Source organism: Ailuropoda melanoleuca, chromosome 12 (genome assembly GCF_002007445.2).
Source record: "Ailuropoda melanoleuca isolate Jingjing chromosome 12, ASM200744v2, whole genome shotgun sequence".
In the NCBI taxonomy this organism is placed as follows: Eukaryota; Metazoa; Chordata; class Mammalia; order Carnivora; family Ursidae; genus Ailuropoda; species Ailuropoda melanoleuca.
In genome coordinates, this window is record NC_048229.1 from 9,169,318 (window position 1) to 9,193,818 (window position 24,501).

At 40.9% G+C, this 24,501-nt stretch overlaps 1 protein-coding gene across 2 annotated transcripts in view; it reads left to right on the forward strand.

Moving 5' to 3' along the window:
• Positions 1-5,961: 5,961 nt before the first annotated feature.
• TRAFD1 (TRAF-type zinc finger domain containing 1) overlaps positions 5,962-24,501 on the forward strand; it is a 27,096-nt gene continuing 8,556 nt past the window's right edge. The window contains exons 1-6 of one of the 2 annotated variants that reach the window (XM_002925241.4): positions 5,962-6,111; positions 8,605-8,670; positions 14,913-15,048; positions 15,161-15,214; positions 17,792-18,197; positions 19,445-19,651. In XM_002925241.4, coding sequence (XP_002925287.2) covers positions 8,624-8,670; positions 14,913-15,048; positions 15,161-15,214; positions 17,792-18,197; positions 19,445-19,651 — 850 coding nt within the window. In that variant the 5' untranslated portion in view covers positions 5,962-6,111; positions 8,605-8,623. Of the gene's footprint in view, positions 6,112-6,457; positions 6,605-8,604; positions 8,671-14,912; positions 15,049-15,160; positions 15,215-17,791; positions 18,198-19,444; positions 19,652-24,501 lie in introns of those variants that run through there. The other variant, XM_019805960.2, reaches the window with a different exon arrangement.

A 24,501-nucleotide genomic window follows, 5' to 3' on the forward strand; every position in this document is an offset into this window, starting at 1 on the left:
GGCAAGTTTGAGCTTGTCATTATTCCTCCGTTATCCTACCCTGGAGGATGTTGTAAAGCCTATATTCAGAAGAACTTCTGCAACTCCTATGCAAGGGAAGAAAGTTGTTCCCAGGAGACGGGACCACTGTCCTTCTGTTTATTTATTGAAAATGTATTTATACCAAGTTGGCAAGTATGTGGAACGACTGGAACGCTCATATAGTGCTGGTTGGAACGTTAAATGTACAATCGCTTTGGGAAACCTGTTTTGGCAGTTTCGTGTAAAATTAAAACATAGACTTACCATGGGACCAGCAGTTCCACTCCTAAGTATTTATCCAAGAGAAATAAAAACATGTCCTCCCAACAGACTTGTACAGAACCGGAGCTTCATCCATATTAGCTAAAGACTGGAGTCAGCTCTATGCTGTCCATCAACACAAGTCGTGGTATATCCATATGATGAAAGGCTACTAGGCAATAAAAGGAAATCGATGATCGATGTGATCAACAGTGTGGATGAACCTCAAAAACCTTATGCTGAGGGGTACCTGGGTGGCTCAGTGGGTTGAGCATCTGCCTTCGGCTCGGGTCATGATCCCGGGGTCCTGGGATCCAGTCCCGCATCCGGCTCCTTGCTCAGCGCTCCCTCTGCCTGCTGCTTCTCCCGCTTCTGCTCTCAGTCTCTCTCTGACAAATAGATAAACAATATCTTTAAAAACAAAAAACCTTATGCTGAGTGAAAGAAACCTGACACACAACCGGACGTGACTGTATGGTCTATTTATATGAAATTCCTCTCTGTAGTGAAAGAAAGCATATGAGGAGCTGCCAGGGGTTGGGGGGAGGGATGGGGATTGACAGAAGAGTGATGGAAATTACGTGTATCTAGACAGCAGTCATAGTTCCATAGGTCAAAACACCCTGTGCACTTAATATGGGTGCTTTTATTGTTTGTAAATTAAGCTGCAATAAAATTGAAAAGATGGGGTAAATAAGAAAAAAAGATGCCATGGATTCTTCAACCAATAAGGCATAAAAAACAGCAAGTCTGAAAATCTGACTTATAACTCTCCTAAATACATTGTGTGCAAGTCAGGAGTGGAGAAAGAAATATGGATTCTTTTTTTTTTTCCTGCTTACAAAAATAACCTACTTGCAAAATTATTTAATGGTAAGATGTCAAAATCGTTGTAAGCCCAACTTTTTAGAGGCCACCACTGGGAATGGATGATTCCTCTAGTTTATTTCTGAAGCCTATTCTAACATATTACTAGATAGTTTAATATTACTAATATTATTTGTTAATATTGTATTTACAAATACAGAATCCCACTGATGTAAAGAGAAAGCAAGCCTGCCTGTGTGGGGGAGAGGCAGGGGGAGAGGGGGAGAGAGAATCCCAAGCAGGCTCCACACCAAGTGTGAGCCCTATGGGGACGTGGGGCTCAATGATCATGACCTGAGCCAAAATCAAGATTTGGTCACTAAACCAATTGAGCCACCCAGGCACCCCTGATGTATTTGGTTTTTAACTTTCTTTTCATAAAACAATGTATTTTGCATATCTTTCCATGCTCAGTTCTTTTTATTTTTTAAAAAGATTTATTTATTTGAGATTTGTTTATTTATTTGTCAGAGAGTGAGAGAACGCACAAGCAGGGGGAGTGGCAGGCAGAGGGAGAAGCAGGGAGCCAACATGGGACTCAATCCCAGGAGCTTGGGATCATGACATGAACTGAACGCAGACAACCAACTGAGCCACCCAGGAATCCTGAAAGATTTATTTGAGAGAGAAAGAAAGAGAAGGGAGGGGAGGGGTAGAGGGAGAGGGGGAGATAAAATCCTTAAGCAGTCTCCCTGCTGAGCATAGAGCCTGACGTGAGGCTTGATCCCAGAACCCTGAGATCATGACTTAAACCAAAATCAAGAGTTGGCCACTTAACCGACTGGACACCCAGGCGCCCCTTGATTCTTTTTACTTTTTGTATGGTTGCATTGAAGTACAGTTTATTTAACTGGCCTCCTTTTGAGGGATCATTTGTCACTATTTTTCCTTCCTGGAAATAGTAATAGACATCCCTGTAATTACATAGCCTGAGTATTTTTATATATAAGTTGGCTTCCTAGAAGTTTTTTGGTCAAGTTGTTTGGTCAAAAGGAGTAATAGTTTTAAGGAGGAAAAAAATTACTGCCCTTCTGTTGCTGTGGCTGCAGGGTATATGGGTGGGAGAAGGAGATATATTCTCAGGGATTCACGTTCTTATAATGCCTTTTTTTTTTTTTTTGACAAGTGTGTTCATTACAAAACACAAGACCTAACTGGCTGATTTAGTGAAAATGGATTTTTGTTGAAAAGATTCTATTTAGTTCACAGGATTGCTGGAAAGTGTTGTTATAAATTGAACAACATTTTGTGGGTCAGTCAGAATCACCACTGTTACACTTTTTTTTTTTTAAAGATTTTATTTATTTATATGTCAGAGAGAGGGAGAGAGAGAGCACAAGCAGGGAGAGTGGTGGGCAGAGGGAGAAGCAGGGAGCCAACATGAGACTCAGTCCCAGGACCCTGGGATCATGACCTGAGCCAAAGGCAGATGATCAACTGACTGAGCCACCCAGATGCCCCTGTAACACTGTTTCTATGGGAAAATCTGTTTCGGAGTACAGAAGAAACCTATTTACAAATAACCTAAATTCACTGCAAGCAGAGGCTGCGCCTAATTAATTGTTGTGATGCAAAGACCCTGTGAGCACCTGTTGTAGGTTGGGTGGTCTTAAATCTAACTGGGCTTCTCAAGTAAAGCATGTGTACTATTTCACTTCCAGCTGTGTGTACTTATTCAGTTCTGATGCTAACCTCCTGGAGTTAGCTCCTGACAACACAGGTTTAAGGGCACAGTTCTTGTGATATGGTGATAGAATAAGAAATAAATATTATGTCTTTGTCCTGGTTCCTGGCCCAAGAGTTTCTAAAGTCCTTGGAAATTCCCTGAAAAAAAATGTCTTTAGTTATTTATTATACGCTCCTTGCAACCACACCTGAGTTTATGCTCGTGAGATGACTCTTGGGAGCCCTAGGTAGCTTCAGGATGGGGGCTGGTTGCCAGAAGAACTAAGATTATGAATAGAGAGTTGGAACTACCAGCCCCACTCCACCCCTCCACCCCTGCCTCTGGGGAAGGGAGAAGGGCTGAAGGCTGAGTTAATCACCAAAGGCCAATGATTTAATCCATCATGCCTGTGTAATGGAACCTCCATAAAAACCCTAAACTATGGAGTTAGGAGAGCTTCTGGGTTGGTGAATGCACCCACGTGCCAGGAGGATGACACACCCAACTCCACTGGGATGGAAGCTCCTATGCTCGGGACCCACCAGCCCTTGCCCCGCATGTGTCTTCATCTGGCTGTTATCTATATCCTTTAAGATATCATTTAGGACAAACCAGTAAACGTAAGTACAATGTTTTCCTGAGTTCTGTGAGCCATTACAGCAAATTATAGAACCTGAGGAGGGGGTTGTGGGAACCTCTGATTTATAAGGGGTGGTCAGAAGCATAGGTGACAACATGAATTTGAGACTGACATCTGAGGTGTGTTGGGGGGGAGTGTCTTGTGGGACTGAGCCCTTAACTTGTGAGATCTGATGCTAACTCCAGGCATTTAGTGTCAGAGTTGAATTAAATTGTGAGATACCCACCTGAAGTCTGGAGAGTTGAATGATTGGTTGTTGATGTGAGAAAAAACTCTACGCATTTGTTGCCAGAACTTAATTGCTGTGAGTGAAAAACAGATCTTAGTAGTCCCCAACAAGACTGCCCTCACTTCAACCACCAGCCACACCGTAGGGGTCCCCAGGCCAAGCATACTTGTGACTAACTGGCCGTCAATTCCATGACTCATTGATGTTTGATAATTCACTACAATGACCCACAGAACTCAGAAAAGCACAATGTTTACAATTATAGCTTTATTATACAGGCTACAGTTCAGAAACAGCCAAATGAAGGGACACTTAAGGTTTAGTGTGAGGGGCAATGCAAAGCTTCTAGGCCTTCTTCCTGAGGAGTCGGGGTGTGTCACCTTCCTGGCATATCAGTATGGTCACCAACCAGGAAGCTCCCTCAAGCCTGGATGTCCAGAGGGTGTTTTTTTTTCTTGTTTTTTTTTTCTTTTTAAAAAATATTTTATTTATTTGACAGAGAATAAAAGCAGGGGCGAGGGTGGCAGGGAGAGGGAGAAGCGGGCTCCCTGCTGAGCAAGAAGCCCAATGCGGATTCTATCCCAGAACCCTGGGATCATGACCCTGAGCTNAGCCTGATGTGGGGCCCGATCCCACAACGCCGGGATCACGCCCTGAGCCGAAGGCAGACGCCCAACCGCTGTGCCACCCAGGCGCCCCCCAATGCGGATTCTATCCCAGAACCCTGGGATCATGACCCTGAGCCGAAGGCAGATGTTCTATTAATGGAGCCCCCAGGCGCCCCAGCAGATGTATTCTTTATGGTGCCATAGCATGTATCACACTCATTGCCATTGGGCCTGTTTCTGTGGTAAGCTCTGGGAAGGCAGGAGCTCATCCTGTTGTTTGCCACTGAAGCTGTAGAATCTTATTTGGGGCCTGTCACATAGAGTACATTCTATACATTTGCTGAGCAAATCAATGAGGCTGGCACTGAAGTAGTTGTAGATTTCAGGTATTGCTCATGCTATATTAAAAAACAACACTTTGTAGCCAAAACGTCTATCAGTAGAGAACTAGTTGAATAAATCATGGTCTGTCCATACAATGGAGTTACTATAAAAAAGAATGAAGCTCCTCTAGACAGATGTGCTAATAATGCATGGATCTCCAAGACAGATTATGTAGTATCACCAACAAAAGTTAAAGTGCAGAACAATTTTGAGTGGTATGTTGTCTCTGACATACAGTGTAAAGTGTTTAAATCTTAAGTGTACAGCTTAGTGGCTATTTACCAATACATCTGTATTTACCACTTTGCAGATTGAGATCTAGAACATTTCAAGGAGTTGGAAATCTTTCTCAGATTCCCCTGCAGTCCATACCCTCCAGATGGAACCATTATTCTGACTTCTCTCACCTTAGATTAATTTTGCCTGTTTTTGAGCTTGATATCTTTGGAATCACACAGAATATACTGGCTATTTAAATATTTTAGCCTATTACATATAATGCTTTGCAACCTGCTTTTCCTGCTTAGCACGATAGCATGAACATTTTGCAATTAAAAGCTGCAATAAAAATCATGATTTCAAATTGCTGCATTGTAGATAGTATATTCTTGGTTATATTTAAATGTTTATTCTGGAATGCCTGGGTGGCTCAGTCAGTTAAGCATCTGCCTTCGGCTCAGATCATGATCTTAGGGTCCTGGGATGGAGCTCCAAGTCTGGCTTCCTCCTCAGCAGGGAGTCGGCTTCTCCCTCTGCCTCTCTTTCTCTCAAACACACAAATAAATGAAACTTCTTGATTCTTTTTTTTTTTTTTTTTTTTTAATTAGGGAAGAGGAGTTCAGAGAGTCCATACAGGCAGCAGTGGAGAAAATGGGACTCAAACCTGCAACCCAGGTGTTCAATCTTCCACTGCAAAAAGCAAAATGCTCAAATACGGATAGAGCCTTGCAGAGGTCTTGGACGAGGGCATTATAATAGCAACAAGAATGACTGATAAGTATTAATGGCTCATGACGAGAGAACAAATGTTATTAATTATCTTAATATATTAGGCATATTAGTAATGTTTGTGTGTGTATTATTCATGCAAATATTATTAGCCTGTGTCAGGGGCAGCCGCTGGGCCCTGAGAACCAGGCTCACATCTCAGACCTCAGTTGCTCTTCCCAGATGTGCAGGGACTGGGACTTCAGGGATTCACCCCATGGAGCTGTGAGAAGCCAATCGGCACGCAGAAGGCGGGGCCCCGGGAGCGACAGCAGTGCCATCCAATGGGCCGATAGATATAGCCGGCCCTGGCCAATGGGCGCGCTCCTCCGCGACGGTCGGAAGTGGTGAGGCGGCTCTGGGGGCCGTTGTTCAGTGCGGGGGCTGACTGAGGACGCTCTGTGTCTGCGGCTAGCGGGTCGGCTGGAAGTCCTTGCTGTCGTCGCGGGTGAGTGTAGCGGCGACCCGAGCCTTGGGAGTCGCACTGCGGCCTCCGGTTCGGGAGGAGGCCGGCATCCCCAGCGCTTGGTGTGTGGGCCGGGGGCTAGGGGCCCCGGGGGTCGCGGCCGTAAGGAGAAAGACGGCCACGCCACGGCGTCTCCTCAGGCCAGTGGGGGAGGCCGCGCTTTCTCCTCAGGGAACCCGAACCTCGACAGCCCCCGGCGGCGCCGCCCCTTCGCGGCGTTGGCCGGGGCGTCGGGGAAGTGGGCGTCGTCCGGAGTGCCGCTGTGGGCACCGCGCCCCGGGNGGGGGGGGGGGGGGGGGGGGTGCGGCGTCGCGCTGGCTTAGTATGGGCTCTAGGTCAAGGACCGGGGGTTCGAGTCCCCACTCCAATCAACTGTGTGGCGGCTGTCTCCCCAGAATGGAATAATGGCTTTCACCTCCTAGGGTTGCGGCCTGGAGGAGGGGTCCCTGTAAAGCGCTTAGCAGTCAGACGCACGGTAAATGTTAACAGCTGCTATTTGCGAAGCTGGTGCCCTCTCCGCCTCTCACCCCGAACTCCCTGGGGGGAAGGGGCCCTTGGAAACCGTCTCCTGTGCCCGAAATCCTGGAGAGGGGCTCCTTCTCAGGTTGAAGACTTGCTGTACCGCAGCACTTTCGTGCATTCGCTCAATTACTCCTTACAGCTGCCCTTTGGAGTATTGTCAGTTGTCTGCCTGAAGAATTTGAGGCCCAGACAGGTTAAATCCCTTATCGACTGCGTGGCGGAACCAGAGCTCGACCCTCAAAGGGGCCCACTCCCAGCCCAGCGCGCCACCCCAGACCCCTTGAAGCCAAAGGGCATTTCCCTCATCCGAGGCTCTGGTCTTGGTTTAGTTTCTGGAGCACACCTAGAGACAGACAGCCCTGAGAAGAGTATGCAGGCTTTGCTCTTCTGAGAACCTGATTTATTTTCATAGATAGATGTTTCCTGTCCTTAGTTTACATTTCTTATGGGAGCGGTTATCTTGAGTCATGTAACTCCCTAATTTAAAACCCTTCTGTGGTTTACCGTTGAGCTTGGACTATCATCCTGTATCTTTTCTGCTCACATGATAAGGCCTCCTTGGATCATTCCCGTTTTCGAATATGTCTTCCAGATATACCTTTACTTTCATTGCCTTTTAGGCCCTCTGCGTGATTGGGTTTTCCCCCACTCCCATCCTCTTACTTCCTCTTCCCACTTCAGGTCTTCTTTAAAATGTCATTTTGTCAGAACGTCCTCTCATCACCTTTATCTTAAGTAGATTCCTTTCATCAACATTTGTCTATGTACTTTTCCATCAAAATACATTAAGGTATATCTATTCATTTGCTTATTTTTCTCTGTCACTAAGTTGATCTGTTAGACACTTTTTCTTTAGTCTGTGAAGTATTCTTAGTGCCAGGGTGGCACACTGGGTCTCAGTTAACATGTTGAATGAATATGTGCTTTGAAAAGTGAGTTCATTCAGAAATGTCAGAATCATCAAAGAGCCCTTTTGGGGCAGTATTTAAGACCATTTTTGTGTCATGGAAAAGAAAAAAGTAAGTAGTGGTATCAAAATTGCCAACACTTTGCTCTCTGCACTGGCATCTTGTTTATAAAGAAGGAAAATCTTTACAGTGCCCAAACCTGGCAGATCCTCTCAGCTAAGGATCAAAGTTAACATCATCTGTAATAATAAAACTGTTGACATCATGTACTTTCTGATATAACGCACAGAGATGAGCACGACATCAGTTCTGTGCTATTCTTGCCGAAAACATATTAATCATGAGAAAACATTGAACAGACTGAAACTGAAGGAACTTCTACACTTAATGTGATTTTGAAAGATGAAGAAAAACTGAAGAAATATCCTAAATCAAAGAAGAGTAAGGAGAAATAACTATATGTGATATGTGACCCTGGATTAGATCTTGATCCTGAAAAAGGGACTTAGTGGGATGATTCATGAATATGATTTATAGATTAGTTATTAACATTGTATTAGTATTAGTTTCTTGCATTTGATGATTTTACTGTGGTTATTTATGATGTAGTGGGTGAGGGGTATACAGGAGTTTTTTTGTGGTGCTTTTGCTTGTCAAATTATTTTTAAATGAAGATTAAAAAATAAGGGGCGCCTGGTTGGCATAGCGGTTAAGCGTCTGCCTTCGGCTCAGGGCGTGATCCCTGCGTTATGGGATCGAGCCCCACATCGGGCTCCTCCGCTATGAGCCTGCTTCTTCCTCTCCCACTCCCCCTGCCTGTGTTACCTCTCTCGCTGGCTGTCTCTATCTCTGTCGAATAAATAAATAAAATCTTTAAAAAAAAAATTAAAAAAATAAAAAGGTAAAATCTAAGTATTGGGTGTTAAAATACTTTAATGTACTGGTTTTGGTAACATTTTCTGTGTACTTGTTTTTTGTTTTTGTGTTCTGCATGTCATCCTAAAAGCAGAAATGAAATTGAAAGTTTACACTTTCTTCTTTGTAGTTTTCAGGAAGAACTAAAGATGGCTGAATTTCTAGATGACCAGGACACTCAACTGTGTGATAATTGGTAAGAAATTAAATCTAAGAAAAGCTGAAATGAGAACAAACTAGTTTCTGTAAAAGGTTGGTTCATTTGTTGGCAGGTTAAAATTGGAACCATGTAACATGGAAATATATGGGACTAAAGCCTTTTTAACAATTTTATATAACCTTGCCTGTTTTAGTAATAAGATGGTTAGGTTCAGGTAGCACAGAGAAATGAGTATAGCGATGTGATGGAGGTGGGAGTTTGGATCTCTGGTACCTGCCTTTAGTTAATGACTTGGCAAGTCATCCCACTGACTGTTTTGGAGCCTCACTTTTCTGATGTACAAATAAACAGATTTATTTTTTGTCTTTCTGAAAAATATCATACATTTTTATTTTTTATTTTTTTAAATTTATTTTTTGTTCCCCCTTTTTTTTTTTTTTAAAGTGGGCTCCATGCCCAACGTGGGGCTTGAACTCACAGCCCTGAGATCAGAGTCCCATGCTCTGTGACTGAGCCTGCCAGGTGCTGCTCATCATACTTTTAAAAAAAAAAGATACAAAACATATAGTATGATGTTTGGATTAGATGCATGCTTTTTTTTTTTTTTAAGATTTTAAATTTATTCATTTGAAAGCGCACATGGAACGTATCAGCAGTGGGGAGCGCATCAGCAGTGGGGAGAGGCAGACAGAGAGGGAAGAGCAGACTCCCCGCTGAGCAGGGCGGCCTGTTTCAGGGCTTGACCCCAGGACCCTTGGAATCATGACCAGATCTGAAGGCAGCAGCTCAAACGACCGAGCCACTCAGGCACCCCTAGATGCATGCTTTTCAAAATGTGTTACAAAGATTTCCCCGTGTGGCTACAGTGGCTGTCTTGGGGGTGATTGGGAGCAAGTTTAGTGAGGTTGGCTCTACATCTAGCAGTGAGAGAGTAGTTCAACCAGAGCCACTCAATTGTTTTTATAAAGGATTTTGCTGAAGGAATGTTCACTGCTTTAAAAAAAAAAAAAAAAAAAGTCAAGGTCTTCTGGCAGTCCAGCTTAATCATTATTCCTTCAGGGGCACCTGGGTGGCTCAGTTGTTAAGCGTCTGCCTTTGGCTCAGAGCCTGATCCCTGTGTTCTGGAATCGAGCCCCATCAGGCTCCTCCACTGGGAGCCTGCTTCTTCCTCTCCCACTGCTTGTGTTCCTTCTCTCGCTGTCTGTCTGTCTCTCTCTCTCTGTCAAATGAATAAATAAAATCTTAAAAAAAAAAATCATTATCACTTCATGATTCCAGAACTTTGGTGAAGACTGGGGGTAGTCTTGGATGTTAAGCTTTCTATTTTGGCGTGTTTAACCCACGTGAGTGACAAGAAAGAGCAACTCTTTCTTGCTGAAATGAAACTTAGAATGCAGCTAGTAATTTCCTGAGTTTGGTATTTTAGTGATATACAAGTGCTCTTATGGAAAGCTAAAGAAAAAAACAAAGAAGAACTGACCGTGCTATGTTTAACTTAACCAAATTGTGGTAGAAGGGAAGAGATGTTGAAGAAGGAAAATACTTTGACTCAGATTGGTGGAAGATTTGAGCCAGATAACAGTTTTTATTTTTTTATTGCCTTTTTCTTTTTACTCAGGCTTTCAGCAGAATTAGGATGTAATCAGAGCAACTGCTGGTTGCAATATTCTTTCCCTGAACAGAATTAAGATTTCATTTCTAAGAGCATGTCTTGCTTTATAGGGCATTTTTTTCTATTATGCCACTATCACTTTCTGCCAATTTAAAAACTATTATAGCTTGTTTGTGTTTTGTATGTGCTATTACTGATGCAAAATAATTAGCGATGCAAATAATCACAAGAAAACATTGTGATTGTGTTAAAAAAAAACAGACATATTGGCAATGTCATCAATTAATATACTCTTATCAGTTCTCCAATTTGAAGGAATCTCAAGGCCAGGACAATGTATAAATAACTATGCTAAGGGAGTTTAAAAAAAAAAAAAGGGTAAGTTAATGGAAAGCTAATGAAAACAGGGTTATTCAAAGCCAAAGCAATTTATTTAAAGAAAAAAGATTAGCATGGAAGAGTGACTAAGCAAGCACAGACCTCCCATCTCAGTAACCCTCTTTAAATTCTAGGTTTAAAATTTTTATTTTTTATTATTTTTTTAAGATTTTATTTATTTGACAGAGAGAGAGACAGCCAGTGAGAGAGGGAGCACAGGCAGGGGAGTGGGAGAGGAAGAAGCAGGCTCCCAGCAGAGGAGCCTGATGTGCGGCTCGATCCTAGGACTCTGGGATCACACCCTGAGCCGAAGGCAGACGCTTAACGACTGAGCCACCCGGGTATCCCTAAACTTTTTGTTTTTAGAGCCATATCTCTATTATTCCCTAAGAAAAGTTAAGATAAACTTCAACGTGCACTGCCAGGGTGCCAGGCTGACTCAGTTGGTAGAGCATGCAACTCTTGATCTTGGGGTCATGAGTTCAAGGCCCACGTTGGGCATGGAGCCTATTTAAAAAAAACAATAATAAAACAAAAAATAAGAAATTTGGGGCACCTGGCTGGCTCCATCAGAGTGTGCAACTCTTGATCTCAGGGTCATGAGGTCAAGCCCCCTTTTGGGCATGGAGCCTACTTAAAAACAATTTTTTTTTTAAGTTAAAAAAAATATGCTGCCATTAGATCCACTGGGCCAGTAAAAGGAGTAGTTTGTTGAGATTGAAGATGTTCTTGCATGTCATCTCTCTTCTCCATGGGGGAGAGTGTGGTTCTAGGGAATAAGAGCGTCAGTGTTAGAAGGTTTTGACTTACAAGGGTGCCTGGCTGGCTCAGTTGGAAGAGCACACGACTCTTGATCTCAGGGTCATGAGTTCAAGCCCCATGTTGGTTATAGAGATTACTAAAAACAATAAAAAAAAAAACACAACTTCGACTTTTATTTTTGCATGTATTAACGAATTGATTTTTGGCTTGGTGTTTAGCATTTAGAAGGCTACAGGGAATTTTTCTGGGAGCCTTGGCTTGCCTTTCAGTTATTTCTAAGAATCTAAAATGAAATTTCATCTTTAACTTGCTAGTCCTCCTTGGGACTTTCAGCAGTTTTATCTAGATACAGAGCTGTGTTCTCATTTATCTCATTTTAAAACATCTTGATTTTATCTGTATGATAGGAAGCAAGTATATTGGTATTCTCTCTGGTTGGAATGTTTGGTGGGACTATCTTGTCAGCTAAATTTAAAAAGAAAAAACTAGCAGACAACTGTTTTGTGTATGTAATTGTTGCAGATTATCTTTTTCTTTCAAGGTTTCTTTCAAAGTTTCCCAAGAGGTGAAAATGTAAATACTCTGTGGTCCTACCTAACAGCTGGGGGCTCGATCCCATAACGCCGGGATCACGCCCTGAGCCGAAGGCAGACGCTTAACTGCTGTGCCACCCAGGCGCCCCTGCTTTTGATTCTTGTTGCTTTATGTTTATGATTATGTGGTCCTTAATATTTTCTTGGTCTAATTCTAAAATTTTAGTGGCCTTGAGTATATAGAATATTCTATGTCAATAGGTTATCCTGACTAGCCCTATAAAATAAAAACTATAGACATATTTTCTTGATTTTTGTTGTTAAAATTATTGTAAAAATTATGAATCTCAGCTCCCTAAGTAGTAATTACTAGGTTTAATTTTTTGTGGCGTTTGTGTATGTATGATTCACAATCATGATATAGCTCTACTTTCATTTTGTTGGTGTACATTTAATGTAGCCACTCCTTTAAACATTTTTAATGATTTTTTTTTACTGTTTTATGACACTAATGAAAATCTTCGTAATTCAAAGAGTGACATTACTTGGTTAAAGACTGTATTATGGTCCTAGAAACACATTTTCAGCCTATTTTTAAGCCGTTTACGGTACCACTGGTAATGTATTAGAATACTAGTTTCACAACATCTTTTAATAGTGGAATTTACTAATTTTAACTTTTGTTAATTTAATAGGTTTAGATTATAACTTTGATTTATAGCCCCTGTATATTTTAATATCCTTCATTAAAAAAAATAAAACAATATAAAACCACTGGTTTCCTCAGAAAGCTAGGAATTTTAGAGAAATAGGGGAAGCAAAATCTTTCAAGATATTTGTAGTTTCCCTCTTTATTCAGTTGAGATTTCTTCCCATCTCACAGTTGATTGTTCTTCTGTGTCACCTTCCAGTTTTGCTATAAGAGCTTCTTTGATAGTTTCATCATTGGGTGGAAATGAATTTGCATTTATTTGGTGTCTTGGTCTTTCACACTGGGAGTATGACTTAGCTGGAGGCACATCCTACTTTGAAATGTTTCTTACACTATATATGAAGATTAAAACTATAAAAGAGAAATAGGCTGTCTACAATTTAGTGTGGAAGAGAGTTCCTGTAGTACGTAGCTTTGTACGCTAAATAGGATATTTAAAGCTTTGTGTAATTATCTGTATTCTGTTCAGTATTTTATTTTTCTGAAATTTTATTCTAGGTGGTGACATACTTATAGACTTTCTATCTTTATTTTTAATTTAAATTCAGTTAATTAACATACAGTGTATTATTAGTTTCAGAGGTAGAGGTCAGTGATTTATCAGTCTTCTATAATATCCAGTGCTCATTACATCACATGCCTTCCTTAATGTCCACCCCAGTCCCCCAGTCTCTTCCTCTCCAGCAACCCTCATTTTGTTTCCTGATTAGAGTCTCTTATGGTTTGTCTCCCTCTCTGAATTTGTCTTGTTTTATTTTCCCTGTCTTCCCCTATGATCCTCTGTTTTGTTTCTTAAATTCCACATAGGGGTGAAATCATATAATTGTCTTTCCTGATTGACTTATTTTTCTTAGTATAATACCCTTTAGTTCTATCCACATCTTTGCAAATGGCAAGATTTCATTTTTTGATGGCTGAGTAGTATTCCACTGTGTATATATATACACCACATTTTCTTTATCCATTCATCTTTTTTTAAAGTCATCTCTACACCCAACATGGGGTCAACTCATAACCCCAGGACCAAGAGCTACAGGCTCTACTGACTGAGCCAGGCGGGTACCCCTAGACACATTCCTTATTTTTCTTTTTTTCTTTTTAATTAAGTAGGCCACATGCCCAACATGGGGCTTGAGCTCAAGATGCTGAGACCAAGCATCGCGTGCTTTACCAACTGAGCCAGCCAGGTACCCCTAGATAGTACAGTGCAATCTTTAGCTAGACTAAAATTGGAGTTTTCTAATGGTCATATCCAAATGACTGGAAGTAAAGACTTCGAATGTGCCTCTAGTTTAAGTGTACATAAATAAACACTCTTGTTAAATTTAAATGAGCTTAATCTTTCACTTAAGATTGTCATTTTCCTCCCTTTTCTGTAACTTAGAGATGATCTTGATCCCTTGATCTTGGATCCCTTAAAGAGAATGACAAAAAGTGAGTGAGGAGACAGGTTTGGGGGAAGGGACTCAGGACTTCATTTTTGTACAGTTCTGCAGTGAATTTCATACCAACAAAACCAGAGCATGTCCCTGACTAGTATCTAGCCTGCTTTGAAAGGCATGTGGTACGTAAGGGAGACAGTTTTCTGTTCCCCACTGACTATCCCAATGCTGGCATCTGCTCTTTTTGGTTTGACTTTTAGTGGAATAAAATCTAATGAGGTTAAACCTACCTCAAACCCGGAGTGAAAACAATTGGTAGACTTTTTTTTTTTTTTAAAGATTTTATTTATTTATTCAACAGAGATAGAGACAGCCAGCGAGAGGGAACACAAGCAGGGGGAGTGGGAGAGGAAGAAGCAGGCTCACAGCGGAAGAGCCTGATGTGGGGCTTGATCCCACAACACCGGGATCACGCCCTGAGCCGAAGGCAGACGCTCAACCGCTGTGCCACCCAGGCGCCCCTGTTTTGTTTTGTTTTTTTTAAACAATCCTGGAATGTATCATTGTGTTTTGGGTCATGGTTGGTTTTAGAAAAGCCTAGTTCATTTCTTGGCCTCCAACTTCATGTTGCTGGTTGTGATTAGCTCTGACGTCTAGAAAATGAGGCTGAGCTTGAAGAGGTAGTACATAGCACTGATAACTCATTGTTGTACAAAAGGCTCAAAACTTTGGGAGTTAATCCTTGAAAAGCAGTCTGTAAACTCATAGGAGTTTCCAGACTAGATTTACTAAAGAGAAGTAATGGAGACTAAAGATGAGACAAGTCAGATTTTCCTGTAATATCACTGTGCATAGATTAGTCAGTAATGCTTACCTTTCCCTTTGATCTGTTTCTATAGCAAAAAAGAAATTCCTGTGTTTAATTTTACCATCCATGAGATCCACTGTCAAAGGAACATTGGTATGTGTCCCATCTGCAAGGAACCATTTCCCAAATCCGACATGGAGGGTCACATGGCGACAGAACATTGTCAGGTAAACCACCAAGTACTCAAATATTCATAACTGTATTATACTTGCTGTTTTGCAATAGCAAGTGATCATATTGTCACAAAGCCAATTTACTGATTGTCACTTCTTACCATAGGTGACCTGTAAGTGTAATAAGAAGTTGGAGAAGAGGCAATTAAAGAAGCATGAGGTTAGTTTCCCTGTACCATGAAGAGTGTGAGTTACCGTGGGGCCTATATTACTGAGATTACTGAGCCACATGCAGAGCAGAAAACCAGTCTGTTTGAGTCTTGTTTCTCTACCAGCTCCACAAACACTGTCTCTCAAGGTGTATTTGAGGCTTTGACTTTTTGCTGCCAGGTTCAGCTGCATGGCTATTGTGCCCCATCCTCAGTTCTCAGAGCCTTTCTCTTTGGAACTGAGTCTGTCATTTCTGCTGGGGTTTAGCTGGCAGCCTCAGTGAGTGCCAGACCAAGCCTGAGCTTGCCAGTGTGGTACAACCTCTTTAGTACAGAGCCTGCCTAAACATCTTGTAATTTTCTTTTGACTTCTTTTTTTTTTTTTTTTTTTTTTTTAAGATTTTATTTATTTGACAGAGAGACAGCCAGCAAGAGAGGGAACACAAGCAGGAGGAGTGGGAGAGGAAGAACCAGGCTCCCTGATGTGGGGCTTGATCCCAGGGTCCTGGGATCACGCCCTGAGCCAAAAGCAGGCGCTTAACGACTGAGCCACCCAGGCGTCCCTCTTTTGACTTTTTGATCACTTAGGTAACATGGTGTTTACACCCAAAGGAATTCCTCAGAGTGCATTTGGTGAGATAGAACATAATATCATTTGGTCCCTAGTTGAAATAAAACTGGCCTCAGTTGAATGAGCATTGTTTTTGTGAACGAGCATATTCATCAGTTAAAAATATCCCGTATTTAGGGGCGCCTGGGTGGCTCAGTCGTTAAGTGTCTGCCTTCGGCTCAGGGCGTGATCCCAGAGTCCTGGGATTGAGCCCTGCATCGGGCTCCCTGCTCCGCTGGGAGCCTGCTTCTTCTCCCACTCCCCCTGCTTGTGTTCCCTCTCTCGCTGGCTGTCTTTCTGTCAAATAAATAAAATCTTTAACAACAACAACAACAAAAAACCCCGTATTTAGTTGGTCACGTGTGTGTATATATATATAGGTAAAAATTTACCAAGGTATGCAGTTAAGATTTGTACATTTCATTCTGTGTACCTAAAATGACAATTTATAATTTAAAAATATAATTCATAATCATTGTAGAAAAATTGGAAAATAAAAGAAGAAAACAATAATCATTCATAACTCCACAGCATAGAATTAAACATCTTATAAATACTTCGGCACTCTTACTAGTTTTTCTAAGCATTCGGCCTATGTTTTACTAGGCCTCACCAGCAAGGAGGATTATGATTGAGGGCACGTTAGCAACAATGAGTATTTCTTTGGTTCTGATATTTACCTGCTGCATAAAACAACCTCCAGTCAACTATCCCGTCTTCCATTCTCTCCCCTATGGCTATTTCTGGGGGTAACATGGTAATATATCAATCGTTATAAAGGTACAAGTACAAACTATTTCCTCACATTCCTGCAAGTTAGACCAAGATAGTTGTAGACCAGAGATTAAAGAGTTTTTTTTTAATTCTCTTAAAAAAAAAAAGTTTATACTTTATTTGGTGCTCTGGTGAGTTACTAGCACTTTTTAGGGTTGTTAACAAAGTACTTACTATATTATCTGATATGTGCCAGCAATATTTTGCTCTTGGCTATTGAGTACTTTTTTTTTTTTTTTTTGCTATTGAGTAACTAAATCAGTGGCATTTTTCTAATAAAATCTTTGTGAATCAGTATTATAGCTACATGGTATATAATTTTAAGGTCACAAAAGCATATATGTAAAAATTGTCTCTTCCATTCCTCTTCCTAGGCTGTCTTTAATAATTTTCTTGTGCTTCCTACAAGAGATATTCCATGCATGCACAAATAATGCTAAAAATGTTTAGCATTTAGAATAGAACTTGGGTTTAATTTGTATGAAAAAAATTTTGTTCTTTGGCACAGTGGTTGTAAAGTATCTAAACTTTTGAAGTGATGTTACGTTGAAGTTACGGGTTTAAGTTCCCAAGTTTGGAATGTGTGTATTAGAGTAACGTATGCCTTTATATCTTTTTAATTTTTTAGTGTTTTAATTACAGCTTCAAAATAAGTTTTATAAAAGTTTTGTCCTTCATCTGCTGAGTATTTATTCTCTTGGGGTCATCTTTTTTGGTAATTCCTGGTTTATTTGGTCACTTTAAAGCCAGTGTTGTACACAAATGGGGAGATTAGAAAAAATCAGTGTCTTTCTAAAGGACAGCCTCTTTTCCTCATTACCAGGTATTTAAGACAGATTGGAGTGGTAAGGGGAAATTGGGCTGGCAGAACTTCGACAAACATATTTGAATTGCTGTGCTTTTGCTATTTGCTCCTGGGCTTTTCTGGCTGGTTTTGGGTTATTTTGTAATGTGTGCACAAGATGATGATAGGATGGTTGAGTGAGTAGATTCCTTCTAAGAGTTTCTTTCCCTTTGTGTAACCTGGTGACAGGGACAAAGAGGGAAGCCATGACTCTTAAATGCATAGAAAAGCATGGCAGGCAGAACTAGGGTTGGAAGAGAATATTAAAGTAAAGAAATATTTTTGGCTTTCCTTGCCCTGTATTAAAACATAGCCTCTCTCAGATTGGCATATTAACTGCTTTATTACTCTGTGTTGCAGGAGACTGACTGTCCTCTACGGCTTGCCCTTTGCCAGCACTGTGATTTGGAACTTTCTGTTCTTAAACTGAAGGACCATGAAGATTACTGTGGTGCCCGGACGGAGTTATGTGGCAATTGTGGGCGCAATGTGCTGGTGAAAGATCTGAAGACTCATCCTGAAGTTTGTGGAAGAGATGGGGAGGAAAAGAGAGATGAGGTTGCCATGCCTCCTAATGCATATGATGAGTCCTGGGGTCAAGATGGCATCTGGATTGCATCCCAACTCCTCAGGCAAATTGAGGCTTTGGACCCTCCTATGAGGCTGCCCCGAAGACCCCTGAGAGCCTTTGAATCAGACCTTTTCCATAGTAGAACTACCAACCAAAGGAACATGACGGCCCAGTTTCCAATTCAGAATAATCTATGTGAGTTGTGTTTGGATTAGAAAACTGGAATGGTATCAAAATCTTAGGGCAAATGGGAACAGGGCTTTGGGGACAAATAGATCTTAATAATAGAAACCTGATTATTATAGTTGGGTAACATTAGGAAGACTAACTTTCTTATAGATTGGAAATAACCTCTTTGCTATTGAGTTACTATTGGATTATAGCTAGCATTGATGATGACAATGACAGTGACAGTCCTGTTAATAGTTAATATTTACTGAGTATACAGTATGTACTTCAGGCATTTGTAAAATGAGCATAATATGCACTAAATGATTTAGTTCTCACAGGCATTCTTAGGTAAGTGGTAGAACTGGGACTTGAATTCAGGCAATCTGACTCCGTTCTTCAAACTATTCTGCTATAGTGCAGAAATATATGGAAAATGTGTAGCACACTGCTTGTCTCATAGTTATAGCTCAGTAACTTTGGGTATTAATAAAACAATTAGACTAATAATGGAGCCTTTTATGCCAGCCAACTTAATGTTTCGAGTCCTGTGAATACAGAAAGGCTAGGCCTCTTTTTTTCCCCCGCACAAATGCCTGTAAACCTTGAATGTTTGCTAAGCATGGACTTAAGGTAGCGACATTTCTAATGTATTTTTTTTTTAAGATTTATTTATTTTATTTATTTATTTATTTTTTANGTGAATACAGAAAGGCTAGGCCTCTTTTTTTCCCCCGCACAAATGCCTGTAAACCTTGAATGTTTGCTAAGCGTGGACTTAAGGTAGCGACATTTCTAATGTATTTTTTTTTTTAAGATTTATTTATTTTATTTATTTATTTATTTTTTAAAAGATTTTATTTATTTATTGGACAGAGATAGAGACAGCCAGCAAGAGAGGGAACACAAGCAGGAGGAGTGGGAGAGGAAGAAACAGGCTCATAGCAGAAGAGCCTGATGTGGGGCTCGATCCCTTAACGCCGGGATCACGCCCTGAGCCGAAGGCAGGCGCTTAACCGCTACGCCACCCAGGCGCCCCAAGATTTATTTATTTTAGAGTATTGGGTGTGCACGGGTGGGACGGAGAGAGGGAGAGAGAATCTCAAGCAGAAACTGCACTGAGTGCGGAGCTCAACACGGGGCTTGATCTTATGACCCTGAGTTCGGAACCTGGGCCGAAATCAAGAGTCAGACGCTTAACCGACTGCGCCACCCAGGCACCCCTCCCTCTAATGAATATCTTGAGTACTGGTTATATTTATATTTTCTTCCAGTGGAAGAACAAGAAAGGCAGGAAAGAAATAGAACCCGACGGCCCCCAAAAGAGGGTGGTGAAGATAATGCAAACTTGGACTTCATGTTGGCCCTAAGTCTGCAAAATGAAGGGCAGGCCCGCAGTGTGGCAGAGCAGGACTTCTGGAGGGCTGTGTGTGGTGCAGACCAGTCCGTTGAAGGTTCCAATGCTCTGAATGACATGAAGGGTAGGTTTGTTTATTCTGTAATAGCCTCTGTCTCTACAGGTTTTTTAACTCTTAAACTGTGTAATTTATATAAAATCAAGAGTGTTTCATGAGATAAGATTTGCCTTTTTTGTTTTGCTTTTCCCAACTTTTTATTAAAAAATGTCAGAATAGTACAGTGAATGTCTATATACCCCTTGTTTATATTTGCCAATTTTGGTATTTTCCATTTATTTTAAATATTTTTTTATTTCTACCTTTGAACTATTTGAGAAAAAGTTGCAGGCATAATATTTTATCCCTAAATACTTTAGCATGTTTCTTAAGAACAAGGGTATTGTACGTAAACATAATACATCACTCTCAGGAAATTTAACAAAAGTTCCCTACTTATACATAATATCCTTTGGAGTTTATTTAGTTTTCAAAATCCAGGATTACACATTGTGTTTAGTTATTTTTAGGTTAATTTAATTTAGGCCCTTCTCCCCCCTCCCTTTTTTTCTTTTAGTACATTGGTACTTTTGAAGAGTCCAGGACAGTTGTTTTGCAGAATATTTCTTCCTCAATTTAGATTTGTCTGATTTTTCTCACGAAGGTATACAGTTGTGTGAGAATTCCTATGTTGGTGATGTTGTGCCCTTCTCAGGAAGTCAGTTTATCCTATTAATTCACTAAAATGAGATCTGTCAGATACCTCCATTATATGGATAGCTTTCCCCTTTATAATACCTAGATTCAGGTTGTTATTTTGACATTGTGGAGGAAGGAGATATTTACACATCTTTTTTTTTTTTTTTTTTAAAGATTTTATTTATTTATTTGACAGAGAGAGACAGCCAGCTAGAGAGGGAACACAAGCAGGGGGAGTGGGAGAGGAAGAAGGAGGAAGGAGCCTGATGCAGGGCTCGATCCCATAACGCCGGGATCACGCCCTGAGCCGAAGGCAGATGCTTAACCGCTGTGCCACCGAGGCACCCCTACACATCTTTTTTTTAGCCGTTTTTTGTATTCACTAATGTTTCTTGCTTGAATCAGGTATAACTGGTGATTGTACAATGGTGATTTTTCTGTTTCTATCCTTCGTTCTAAATTAGTTATTATTCTATAAAGAACTTGTCTCCACTCCCTGCCTCATTTAAAAACAATCCTGGGGAGCCTGGCTGGCTCAGTCTCTGTGACTCTTGATCTCGGGGTCATGAGTTTGAGCCCCATGTTGGGTGTAGAAATTACTAAAAACCAAATAATAAAAGGAAATAAAAACATTTTTTAAAGTATTATTGGACTCATGGATTTCAACTAGGTTTTTATTATTATTTTAAGATTTATTTATATATTTGACAGAGGGAGAGAGGGGGAGAGAGACATTCAGCAAGAGAGGGAACACAAGCAGGGGGAGTGGGAGAGGAAGAAGCAGGCTCCCAGCAGAAGAACCTGACACGGGGCTCTATCCCAGGACTCCGGGACCACGCCGCAAGCCAAAGGCAGATGCTTAACAACTGAGCCACCCAGGCGCCCCATAAAACTAGGTTTTTAAAAATAAAAGTTGGATTGTGTTCAGTTAACCACCCCGTTGGGTCTCTTGTTTGGAGAACAGTATATTTGAGGGATGCATGTCACACATATTGAAAATGCTCGAGGGGCACCTGGGTGGCTCAGTCGGTTAAGTGTCTGCCTTCAGCTCAGTTCATGATCTCAGGGTCCTGGGATCAAGCCCCACTCTTGCTCAGTGGGGAGCCTGCTTCTCCCTCCGCCTCTTCCCCCCTCCCCCCAGCTCATGCTCCCTTTCTCTCTTTCTCTCTTTCCTCTCTCAAATAAATAAATAAAATCTTTAAAAAAAAAAAAACAAACCCACTCTGGAGTTGTAAGAGGTTTTGGGGACCTAAACTTAAGCAGGTGTCAGCTATGAGTTTTTTTCTTTTCTTCTTTTCTTTTCTTTTCTTTCTTTTTTCTCTTTTCTCTTTTCTTTTCTTTCGATTTTATTTATTTGAGAGAGAGTGAGAGTGGGCATGAGCAGTGGGGAGAGGGAGAAGCAGACTCCCCGCTGAGCAGGGAGCCCAGTGCGGGACTTGATCCCAGGACCCTGGGATTGTGACCAGAGCCCAAGGCAGACGCTTAACTGACTGAGCCACCCAGGTGCCCAGCTGTGAGTTTTCTTTATGTCACTATGTGAATAACAACTCCAAGAACAGTAGGATAGTTCTTAAAATTTTACTGATTTAGATAAAATAGGTATTGGTCCTGGTTAAAAGAGGTAAATGGTAGAGTGTATATGGCTTGCTTAAAAGGGGAAATGGTAATGTTAATAGAAACTTAGATAATGACATCTTGCTTTTTAAAAATGTATTTTCTTAATATAAGTTATATTGTGAAAAACGGTAAATATATATGCAAAAATTTTTTTTTCAAAGAGGGGTGTGGGAGGGGCAGAAGGAGAGGGAAAGAATCTTAAGCAGGTCCTGCCTAGCGCAGAGCCCAATGAGGGGCTTGATCTCACTACCCAGAGATCATGACCTGAGCCGAAACCAAGAGTCAGATGCTTAACCAACTGAGCCACCCAGCCGCCCCAAGTGTTTTGTTTCTATGATCTACTGTAGCCTGTGGCTGGTTAACATGTAAATCCAAAGACTGAATAAGGGGTGAGTCTGTGGCTCCTTAGAGGGTTATGTCCCTATCGGTTGGAAAAAAAAAAAACACTGTTTTAGGCTGTATTTTCTTCCTTAAGAAAATGCTTTTTGTATTGTAGAGGTTTTTTTTTTTAATTGAAGTATCATTGACAAATTAGTTTCAAGTGTACAGCATAGTGATGCAACAGTTATATACGTTATGAAATGCTTACCACAATAAGTGTATTACAGTGTTATTAATTATATTCCCTGATCTGTACTTTCCATCCCCTTGAGTAGAGGGTATTTAAAAACAATTTGTGGGCCCCTGGGTAGCTCAGTTGGTTAAGTATCTGCCTTTGGCTCTGGTCATGGTCCCAGGCTCGAGTCATGGTCCCGGGGTCCTGGGCTTGAGCCCCATGTCGGGCTCCCTCCTCGGAGGGGAGTCTGCTTCTCCCTCTGCCTCTGCTGCTCCCCCTGCTTGTGCTGTCTTGCTTACTCTCAAATAAAATCTTTAAAAAAAAAAAAAAAACCTTTTGCATCTGTAGTAAAAATGATTGTGTACAAATTAAGTAGGTGAATCGTATGGTATGTAAATTATATCCCAATAAATCTGTTAAAAAAGAGGTAAAAATCATTAAAAAAATTTAAGATTGTGAAAGAGTGTAAAAGGAAGCATAGGGGCGCCTAGGTGGCGCAGTCGGTTAGGTGTCTGCCTTTGGCTCGGGTCATGATCCCAGGGTCCTGGGATTGAGTCCCATGTCGGGCTCCTTGCTCAGTTGGGAGTCTCATTCTCTCTCTACCTGCTGCTTCCCTGCTTGTGCGCTCGCGCACTCTCTCTCTCTCTCTCCCTCCCTCCCTCCCTCTCTCCCTCCCTCTGGCAAATAAATAAGTGAAATCTTTAAAAAAAAAAGGGGGGGGATGGGGTGGGGAGGAAGCTTAAATCTCCTCCTCACCCACTGGTAAGTCTCCTGGTTCTCCCCAGAGGTTACCACTTTCAGCAGTAATTAGGTAGACTTTTTTTTGTACAGGAAAGAATGTGAATATGTAATATGAGATTGTTTAAAAGCTGGTTTTATTAGACTTCTTGCATTTTGGGGAGCAGACCAAGGCTTGTCAATGTAATGTTTGGCTTTGAATTCTTTTCCGTTTCTAAGTTTGGAGCCCTTTATAGAATGTTGATAGGCAGATTCTCCCCTTTATTACCTTTGATCTGTTTTTTGCCTAATAGTTGCTGCTGCTTTCCCTTAGGAAAATGCCCTAGTCCCAAAGAGAGCATTTCCAAAGTCTGAGCATCATCTTTTAATATGAGTCTCCTTATCAACCTTTCAGACTTGACTTTCATGGTGCTAAAGAAAGTAAAATGCAGTAGCGTAAGAGTGACAGGTGAAGACTGGGTTGAGTAGTTTCCTTTATTTTCTCCCTTTTTGATCCTATCTTAGATTGTTTTATTGACTTTTGTTTGCTAGTTTCATTGCATTTTTCCTCTCTACTGATTTGAAATGTATATTCTCTGTCTCTGTTCTTGTGATGGTTTCCCTGGAAATGTCAGCATCTTTAATTTAACAAAGACTAAAACTAACCTTATCACGCTTACCCAGTTAATACAGTACCTTTAGAATTAGGATCTCTCCTTTATGACTTAAAAACTACTAATGTGGTAAGTTAGTGTTCTCTCTTGTTTTCTTTTTAGCACCATGATATAGATATTTCTTGCTTTATATACTCATTGTATTTATTTTATTTATTACATGTTTACCACTTTTCTTTGCTCACCCATTCTTCTTCCTTGTTATCCTGAAATTCCTTCTAGGATAAATTTCTTCCTAAGGTACCTTCTTTGGAAATTCTTTAGAAAGTGTCTGTTGATTGTAAATTCTATTTTTGTCTGAAAGTCTTATTTTTTCTTGTTATGTGGTAGTTTCTCTGTCACACGGTTCAAGATTGCCAATTATTTTGTCTTAGTTCTTTGAAGATACTCTGTTTTTTGGCTTCGGTTGTTGGCCATAGAGATGTCATCTGTTAGTATTGTTATTTCTTTATAGGTACTTTGTCTTTTCTGTCTGGCTCGTTTTAAGATCTTTTTGTCTTTGAGGTTCTGCAGTTTCCCGATGATTTCTCTGGCTTTAAATTTTTGGGATTTGCTGGCTTTCCTGATTTGTAAATTTAGTATTTTTCATCTGTATGGAAAATTGTCATGTTATTTCTTAGATTATTGCTTGTCTTCCTTTTTTTTTTTTTCTTTACGATTTTGAGAGAGAGAAT